This window comes from Lates calcarifer, unplaced genomic scaffold, assembly GCF_001640805.2.
Source record: "Lates calcarifer isolate ASB-BC8 unplaced genomic scaffold, TLL_Latcal_v3 _unitig_2010_quiver_3048, whole genome shotgun sequence".
In the NCBI taxonomy this organism is placed as follows: domain Eukaryota; kingdom Metazoa; phylum Chordata; class Actinopteri; family Centropomidae; genus Lates; species Lates calcarifer.
In genome coordinates this window covers 1-10555 of record NW_026115919.1, presented here as the reverse complement: position 1 = coordinate 10555, position 10555 = coordinate 1, and the positions used below count along the sequence as shown (strand labels likewise).

Sequence of the window (10555 nt, the reverse complement as noted above, 5' to 3'; positions counted from 1 at the left end):
ACATGTGACATAATCATCTAAATATAATGGTTTTTTTTCTATGGCAGTAAAACAGCTGTTCACTAAAACAGTCATCGGGCCAAAAACCTTGCAAATGTCATTTCACTGAGCTTTCTAAACTTTTACACAAATAATGGAAACTTCAACAAAAACTGATAATACATTATCGTTTTTACACACATTACAAAGCTGCACATACCTTAAATAAACTGGGGTGATGAGGAATAAAATCATTGTTTGAAACAGTAAAGTTGATAGTTGTTTGTTTTGAGGGAAACTGTGCAATCCTTCAAACTCAACATCACACACAGAACATAAAGTAAAAATATTTGGTATGACTTTATTAAAATTAACATTTATTTCCTGTATGTGAAAACATTTTCCAAACTGCAAAGACAGGACACCCTCTACATGAGAAAGCTTTGTTTAAGGCTGTGAAAAATAGATAATTATCTAATTCATCGATTGTACCTTTTCTCTGATTTCTACATGTTTAAGCAAACCGATAGTTCAGTCACACCCGGAAAGACATAATCTTGACATTTCATGCCAGGCTGCACAGTATTTGTGACTGTAAATGTTGTCACTGTAAATGTAACATGGTACACCATAGTAAGAATATGGTAACACCAAGACACAAGGTTGAGAGACATGTCTAAATCCAGCGATAAAAAATAAATTAATCATAGTGAAATGTTGCTGCTGTTTTTCCTTTTCAACACAATAACTCCAGGTCTGCATTTATTGCATAAAATATACAAGAGGGGGTATATTTTGGAAATGCCCCTTGTAAATGTTTCTAAATTGAATCTTCAAAGATAATGTACGACAGTGGTGCAGTGATTAGCACTGACGTCTCAGTTTCCTCCCACAGTCCAAAGACAGGTCAGGATAACTGGTGACTCTAAATTGCCTGTAGGTGTGAATGTGAGTGTGAATAGTTGTTTTGTCTCTATGTGTCAGCCCTGTGATAGACTGGGTGTACCCCGCCTCTCACCCAGTATCAGCTGGGACTGGCTCCAGCCCCCTCATCACTCTCTAAGCACACGATACATAGCTAGTGGATGGATGTAACGCAGTACATTTTCTCAGTGGGAAAATGATTAGAATCAGAGAGAACCTGATCTAATTGTGACTCTGCAAATGTCTAAAAATAGATCAGATGCCAGATGTGTTGTCTTATAGATATTGTCTTTGTACTGACAAAAACAAAAGATGACATTTCCCAAGGGTTATTTTAGTATGCTCTAATAATTCATTTTAAAGGTTCGTGTTGTGGACATTTGCCCACAGTCCTTTCACCATTGTCTGGCAGCTACAAGAAAATCTGTCTAGTATTTGTCTATCAAGCACTATCTGTCAAGTATTTAAAAGATAATACTGACACAGGTTTGAGACATCCACAGGTAAATATCCATTTGCCTTACATGTAAAATCAATTATTACAACACAGAGAGACAACATTTGAATCTTTTGTTTTGCTCATAGAAACTGTAAAGACATTTATTTGTGGCCTTGTGATCACATGATTATCACCTGTTTTCACAAGAACAAAATAATATCTTTGCGTGTATGCATGCACATATGCACATGCATATGATACTGAGTGTGTAGGTGGGGTTGTGTGAGATGTGTATGTATGGATTACAGCCTATAATAAGCAAAAGAGGTTCCAACACTCGCCTGTCTAAACAATAGAGAGATGGATGCCGTTCCTGCAGTCAGCACATTACACACACAGGGCTCAAAGGGCTTGGACCGGCTGTACCAAGGATCAAGAGAGAGAGAGAGAGAGATAATATGGAGGTGAAAGACAAAAACAGATCACAGAGAAACAGGAGAACACAATAGAAAGGAAGCAGGAAAAAACTAGAAAAAGAATTTAGAAAGAAAGTGAGAGACAGACCGTGAGAGAGGTGATTGCAAAAGGAACTGTGTGTGTGTGTGTGTGTGTGTGTGTGTGTGGAGGGGGGGGGGCAGTGTAAAGGCAAGCAAACTTTCTGCTGATGGCAGTGACTGTCCCCCCGGCCCCCCACAATGGTGCTGGACAACAAAACAGGCAGCCGAGTCAGCATGACTTGTGCACAGATAAGCAGTGTGACCTTTGACCCCTGCACTGTGAATCGAAACAGCTCACAGCCAATGAGAAGTCAGGATCCTGCCTCTATAGACTTGGTTCGGATGTGAATGTATATATATATCCCCGCTCACAACGCCTGCGTCCATCACTTTCTCCAAAAGGTCGGTCCGTTTCAACCTGCAATTTTAACTGTAAGTTTCCACTCCTAAGGTCTTCTAACTCTTTAAGAGCTGCTAGGATAATTGGGTGTTGAGGGAATGTTGTGGTTTTCCTGTTCTGCTCACACTTTGGACTGAAAGAACCAAGCAAAGATTGACTCCTCTTAAACTTGACTTTGGACTGAGTAGATGGAATATTGACATAAGATGCAGCAGGGTGTGATTTCATCTGTTAGAGCCGTTCTTGTGTTCATTTGCTCTGCCTGAGGTAAACTTAATGAGAAAGATGAGGGACTGTGTCTAATCCTTTATCCTTTAGAAACCTGAACATAGAAGGGTTGGACAGAGAAATTGTTTTGTGGCTGGTTATTGAGTATTCTTGCTTGGGAGAGGACAGAACATCAGGAGACGTACCGGGAAATTTATGGAAAAAATGCCAAATTTTACTGGAACGTAATCATGTTCAGACAACAACATTGTGTTACAAATACTTGCATGTACGTTAAAGTAAGAAAAAAAATCTAAATCTAGTCAAAAAAGACAAGGAAAGGAAATACACTCATCCTTGAGGTTTATGTTTGGTACATTATAGAAAAAAAATAAAAATGGTTTTTACAATGTGTTTTAAAAGAGCCACTTAACACCCCCTGATTTATTTATATTTTTTTTTTAATCCTCACCTTGCTCCAGTGATGTAGAAGTGCACTCCAGGGTGTGTCAGTACACTGTGACACCACTGTTGGGTGTGGTTACAGGTGCAATAGAGCACCATCTGTGATGCTGGGTGTGGTGCTTTTCAGGCTGGTGTCGGTCAATCCTTTAAAGTCTTAAAGACGGTTCTTGAGGATATAAATTCATCCCAAGTATGCCTATCATGTAATGAAGGTACATCTAAAAATCTTTTTTTTTTCCCTATGTCACTTTAAAGCAATATGCATATGAAGAACCACAAAATGTTCCCATTTAACTCTGAAAAGCACATAGACACAAACATCTTCACATTGACATTCATTACATTTAAAAATAAGGGGTGCTTCAGCTCATGGTTTCTGTCGAGGGCTTTTGGACAGCTGTGATGGTGATGGATGAATGATTCTTGTCAACAAGAGGAATCCCTGTGCTCACACAGCTGCCATTTTACACACCATGCTCACTTGGTGTATTGGAGTACATGCTGTATTTGAGCAAAGAAACAGCAATTACTGTAATTAGCATAATTACTGAAAATGGCTGACTGACTCTGTGCCTCTGCTCTCTCTAGATCTGATCATGTCTCACTCAGGTGCTCAAGGCAGCATTGGCAGCCACTCTGCCATAGGGCTGCGCAATTACAAGGTACTGCTTTTTTTCTTTCTTTCTTTTTTTTTTAAATTGACTAATCATAAAAACTAAATTGGAAACACTTGACTCCAGAAATAAATGCATTCAGCTTGTTTCACTTTTCAGATATACCTCTACGAATACGAGAACTTCCAAGGCCGTAGGATGGACCTGTTTGGAGAGTGCCGTAACCTGTGCGAGAAGGGTTTTGACAGAATCGGCTCCATCAGGGTAGAGAGTGGACCGTAAGTCACCAAACCTGCCATCCACATACGTGTTGCATCAGCGTATGTCTTCTCCTTGATTTATTACAAGTAAAATATCTATCTGTCTGTCTGTCCAGCTGGGTGGGTTATGAACAGCAGAACATGACTGGTGAGATGTTCATGCTGGAGAAGGGAGAGTACCCACGCTGGGACACCTGGTCCAACAGCTACAGGTGTGACCGCTTCATGTCGGTCAGGCCTGTCCGAATGGTGAGTTCATCTCTACTCAAACTCATAATCAGCATTACATAACAATAACTGTATTTATACATAAACTCAGTGAACCTGATTGGACTTTTGTTGTTTTCTGGGACAGAGATTGAACCAGAAGCTGCAACAACAATATCCACAATATCTGTATGGAAAGTGATTACACAGTTACTAATTTAAAAAGTGATGTATGTTTCTTATAGGACCCCCAGGACCACAAGATTTGCCTGTATGAATGTACAAACTTCGAAGGTCGTAAGATGGAGGTGTGCGATGAGGATATTCCAAGCCTGTGGTCTTATGGTTTCCAGGACCGTGTCGCCAGCATTCAGGTCACTGGCGGAACGTAAGTCACATCTGGTTGTATCTCTCTTTTTTGATGGGTTGCAGTGGCTTAAAGGTCAAAGAAACTGACTTCAGATCAGTAACAAAGTGTCACTTCACTAAGAGGAGATCATTTGGAAGTGTTTCTAGCTAGGTTAACAACAGAATTAACGAAGAGATGAGGCCATCCCAATTGACCTTCACCAAAGCCTCTCTCACATAATAATATTGGTATAGTAAGAATAGTAGAATATCCCTTATGGCAAAGAAAGAAGATTCACATCTCTCCACTCTCTATTTCCCCACAAAGCTGGGTGGCTACCAGTACCCTGGCTACCGCGGCTACCAGTATGTGTTTGAAATGGGCCCTTACAAGCACTGGAACGAGTGGGGAGCCCACCACCCCAGATCCAGTCCATCCGCCGGGTGAGAGACATGCAGACGCACCGCAGGGGCTGCTTTGAGATGACCGCATAGAGAGGAGTCCAGCCGACTGTGGGCTAACAGGAGGGAATAGCAAGGGGTCTGGGCTTGCCGCGCTGCTGACCATCCCTTGGAAATTCTTCGACAGCCACTTAGCCACACAAGCTAACGGCTTTTGACTATTGTTATTGCTTTTACTGGCAGGATTTGGGAGTCTGTGCCATTGTGAATGATTCTGAATGGGATGAGAAGTTGTGACTGTCACAGACTTCCAAAGTAACTGGAACACCGGTAAAAACAGTAGCAATGCTCTCTGTCTACAGACCTCATAAAAAATGATATGATTTATCATGTTTATGAAAGGGGGGTATAGGGGGACTGGTAGATTTAAGTTAAAAGTTTGTATTAGTAGTTTGTTTCAATCCTATTTACAACCATACCTACAAACCTTTGATTTTGTTTTTATTTTTATTTACTTGCCTATGTGTTTCAAACTGGAATGATGCCAATCGGCCTGCTCTTCAACACGCTCTCCCTCGCCTGTGATCCACAGATTTTAGAGTTGAGGGGTAGACAATCATATCACTCCTCACACAGTGCTACCATGGACAGCTCTCAGCTCTGCACATGCCCTGCAGTTAAGTTTGCCAGACAGAGGGAGGCACTATCTCCTCATCACAAAGCAAAAAGGCTGACCTCAGAGAGTGGAGGAGGGTAACCGGCAAGTCTGTGATTAAACACAAGACAGGTGGCTGTGCAAGGTTGTGTTTTGCAGATGTGAATATCTTTTGGCTGGCCTGTTTCAGCTCACTGATGGGCTGTCCAGAGGATTTGCATTTTACACTTTCTCAGGGATGCTGGCATCTGGAAAGCAACTTTCCAATGGAAAAAATGAAATAAAAATATTATACCTGAAAGGTAGTCTCTGTTTCTTTGAGTTTTGAGGTAACTACTCTTTTTATTTATCAACAATGGATTAAATTAGTATTGTAATGTGAAAGGAGTTGGCTGTATTGATGAATCCAAAGAAGATTATTTAAAAGACTCCCCCTTAAATCTAAAGTGTGTTTTGGCTTCTTGTAGCTAACTGTTTTGATGTAATCACAGTTTCAGTTGACTCTTTAACGGCTCTCATCAGCCTTGTTTCCAGCAGGCAGCTGTTTTCAGCAAAACAGAGCTCTGATAAGCTCATTGTAAACTACCTGCCCAGCACCAAGCATAAATGTCGGCAACAAGCTGGTGAATGTATTGGGGCAGATATTTTCCTGGAGTTGGAGGAGACCAAAAACAGAGCAACAAGTTGTGTAATGAATTTACAGTCACCAGGAGGCCTGAAACACATGACTCCAAATTTGTACTTGCTGTTCAGTTTCTGCTGAATGGCTGATATGCCAACTTGTTTCTACAAGTTGTTCTGCTGCCCCCAGGTGGCAAAAATTATTAATGTTAATTTTTATTTTTTAGAAAATGATAGTGCCTTACCTGTTGGCACGTATAATGCTACAGAGCCAAACCTAAAGAGTCAAACCTCTAGAGCATTCAGGGTTTAAGAAGCTAAAATGCACAACCTAACCTGTGTTTCTAAAAGAGAGAAACAGTCGTTTCTCAGTGACAGAAGCAGCCCCACATGCTGATTCAGCTCCGGTGGTGATGATAAACAGTATCATTACCATTTCAAGTGCTTATTTCTGACACCAGCGAACTTCTGCCGCACAGGAGACAGCAGTTCATGTCTGAGGCGAGAAACGAATATTGAGTAACGATGAGTTACTGTTTCCGAGGAGCACATCCGTGCAAGCACTGGTGTATGAGCAGATGAGGAGGCGCGCAGACTATCAGCCACGCCACCACTGGTTTAAAGCCACAGGATTTGGATTAAAGCTTGTGAGAGAGCCGATGAGCCTTGAGCGAGGGAGGGAGGGAGCTAAGGGCTGATTTTTATCTTTTACCGGATCGAGAAAGGGAGGAGGCACGGAGAATGAGTTATTCTTGTAGCAGCACAGAGCCTGTTTGCTGTGCGGTGTATTAGCCAGCGCGTCACTAAAAGGCTCCGACGCAAGTAAATCGGCTCCTGCGGCGGCGGCGACGACGCCGAGAGCATCAGAAAGAAAACCTCAGTTCCTGTCAGGCTGCGCACCGTACAGACCTCCTTCGTTGACATGAAAGTGCAGCAAGGCTGCAACTCATCAGACATGGGAATCCCGGTTACAACCGAAGAAGAATTGCGCAGAAATACCGTAATAACGCCCGAGGATGTGCTTGGGCTACAGAAGATCACCAAGAGTAAGTAACCTGCCACTGTAATTGGCACGATGGGAAGAGTAGTTAAAGCCTTACAGTTGGAGGAGATTAGTGCAACCCATCTGCTGTTGCTTCCGTTGCATATATTGAAACATAACATATTATCTGCGTTCATTTATTTTTTTATTGGCTGTCCGGAGGAAGCAGACACTGATACCATGGACAGCGACACAGTCTGAAAGGTCCTCAGAGTCTCTATAGCTTAGAATAAGACTAACCACTTTTAACCAGTCGTTATTACGGTCAGTGAGCTGTTACAGGTTTGATGTCTCATCCAAGGACAGTTATTGTCTGCTGGGGGTCGGACCTTAGATAACTGTACTCTCCTGTTAATGAGGGAGACAGCTTGTTGAGTTTACCTGTGTTACTATTAATGCTTCAACGTGTTTCTCCTCACATATGTATCTGCATGTTTGTAGGTGAATGTCTTTTGTGTCTGAATGTGTAGGCAGCAAAAGACATTGAAGGTGACTGTATGTATGACTTCTAGGGTGTGCTTCTCAAATCCGGTTTTAAAAAAAAAAAAAAAAAAAACTGGCTCTTATTACATCCTCACCTCAAGGGCACCTGTGGCTGTGAGGTAACAGGTGGCCAGAGATGTGATCCGGTGATTACAGCTCTTCACAGACAGTAGTCAGCTGGAACAAACACAAGAGAAGAATACTATCAGCCATGTTTAACATATTGTGGAAAGAGTTTCCATGTATGTCACAGAAACAGGAACAGGTGAGCTGTTGAAGGCGGCTGAGAGGCTGTAAGTCATCTCATGAGAACTACAAAACATCATACAACATCATACTGCTGACAAAGATACCTTACAGATATCTGAGCTTTCAACCTCATCTCAATATGTTCGCTATCAAATGTGACCCAACTCTGTCCTTAGCAACTGTTCCGCTTTTCCACCAACATGGAGCGGGTTCCATTCTGGCTTGTGCATTTATTTTTGGTGCCATTTTCACCAAAAATAAATTGGTTCGAAACCCCAAAAAGTTGGTTCCCAGCAAACAAGTTTTCCTCGACCTGAAGCGCCCATCAGTGGGCTACAGGTTGGACTAATTCTTGATCACAATAATTTTGTACAGAACTGCTGGAAACACAAGCTGGTTCACTAGATAGTATCAGTTCTCCAAGAATCCTGAATGGAACCTACCCCTTCTCCTGACTTTAACCAAATTTCTTAACACATATCATGAATAAAACCCCAATTAGATCCTAAAAATTCACTAAGTAGTTGCATTTTAATTGTTGCTATCAGTAAACCAAATCTGAACAATATGATTGTCCCACTTTTATTCAACAGATTAAATCCTGCTTTCACTCTCAAATTTATGGATTGGTCTTTCAGTAAAAGAAAGATCTTATTATTTTCCAACACTGTAAAGGTTCATTTGTACTTATTTTTATGAACTCATGTTTACAGCAGTGATTCAAAGTGAAATCTGGAGAAACTTTGCCCTTCAAACACAAAACCAAACAATTTTAACACCAACTCTCTGCTCTCATCCACTCTCAGACCATCACATCTGTTTTCATTTGGTACCCCCCCCCCAGCAGAAAAGCAATACTAGGGCTGCATCAGTGCAATAATACCTAAATCACTCATGATGGTGCAGTAATCTCTGCTCTCCACTGACATGTAATCTGGATTATGTCAGGAGGTCTGTAACGCAGCATTCTGCAGTGACTGGATACACCACGGTAATTAATGACCCTGCAGTCGAAGTCAAAGTCGAAGCCGTTTACTAAAAAGTAGATCCTTGATGGTCAAAGATGGTCGCCGTAACCTGTCAATAATGACATCTCTAGTCATTTGAACCACAGCTGGATGATATTTGGGTCCACACAAATTAACTGATCCTGAATCTGCTGCCTTTTTTCCAAGGCCCAACAAAAACATCTACACCACACAAAAGACCCACACCACAGAGATAACCACACCACAATTCAGGCTATCATTTTCTGGTGCAAGAGAAAGAAATTCGCAGTTGGGAAAAAAGAGGGGGGGGTTAGGCAGAAAATGCCTCACCCTGCAGTGTAAATGATTTCTCCAATTGTGCTTTTGGGGAGGTAAATGCCACCATTTTGGGGCAGCCCAGCTCCAGTCTGTCACAGTGGTTCAGTGCCGATAAGCGAGGCGCAGCCACAACGCACTCATTGTCACCCAGGCAGAGAGGAGAAGAAATATAATCCAGGCAGACAAGAGGCGCTGCTGTGATATGAAAAATGACACATTATCGGTTTACTGTTTACATCATGGATGATTTATAATATGCAGGCAGACAGAACATAAACATAAATATTGCTGATGCCAAATAAATCTTGGCACCTGTCATTGTGTGACCTTATAAATAACAAGAATTAGAATAATTACTGACGGACAACAGAGGAGTGAAATATAATGATCCTTTTTGTTCTATTATGTTAAGTGCATCTGTGGAATCACTTTGTGTTGAAATTGTTTACTTCTCTGTTGTGCCCGCTTTCCTCTCAACCACCACGTCTACTTGTGTTTCCATGTAAGTGCACTGGAGAGAGCAAACAGCAAAGAGAGTCAGAATTTCCTGTTGTTAAAAAGGAAAAATCGTGCCTCTTTAGTCTTTCAATATGACTACAAGAGTATTTAAATGTAAAGATAAAGATACGGTCCTCGGTTGGATCATAGCAACCTCAGAGCTCCAGATGCCTCACCATTAATGTGCATGAAAAAGCATACAGCTGCAGACGGACAGGAAGAGAGGGTGATAAGGTTGAGCTAATAAGAGCCTTGTGAGGTGATTTTTGTTAGATTCATTAAATCCATCCTTTTCATGCAGAAGCTATTACTTTACAGTCAGCATGATGTTTCATGAAGTGTCACATCGCTTCAATGATCCAATCTTCATCACATTCCCTTGAATCAACACCACATCTTTCTCATCTACATTCATAGGTTGTCTCTCACAATATTCACAATCTAGCAGTTGCAGTTGTGAGCCATTTTATTTTTTGCTCAGTTAAAGGCATTAAGTATATTAATACTTTAAATTGTGACAGTTTATTGCAGTGGCCCTAGCATTTTTACAAATGATAGTCCAGTGCAGATTTCCCTAATTTAAAAAGCAGATCAATGTTCCAGTTTCCAAACTTTGAAGTTTCACTTTAATTTAATATTAATTCAGTGATAAGACAATGAGGCTTCATATTCAGCTTTAGAACAGCTGATCATTATTTTTTGCATATTTTATGAAGTATTTTATTTAAGGACTTTCTAAAATGAGGAGATACCTTACAAGTAGTTCAATAAGCAGAATGACCCTTGAGTTGTGAGACTGGCTGATCCTGTTATTCTGTTTTTGACTTTGTTCCTTAGGTTCCAGTCAAAACAAAAGTCCGAAAGCAGGAGTATTTATAGCTCTCTGGATTGGCAAAAAGCCTGCAAGGATATAGAGGGGGTGATCACTCATTCAGGAGGCCTTCATAGTGTTGCACCA

The 10555-nt window shown here is 41.2% G+C and overlaps 1 protein-coding gene across 1 annotated transcript; it reads left to right on the top strand.

Annotated features, from left to right (window-relative positions):
• The first annotated feature begins 3507 nt into the window (after positions 1–3507).
• LOC108891730 (beta-crystallin B1-like) lies at positions 3508–4835 on the top strand. Its single transcript, XM_051067793.1, is given in 6 exon segments — positions 3508–3573; positions 3685–3803; positions 3902–4034; positions 4238–4384; positions 4669–4762; positions 4765–4835. Coding segments are annotated over 6 exon segments (630 nt in total).
• The last annotated feature ends 5720 nt before the right edge of the window (positions 4836–10555 follow it).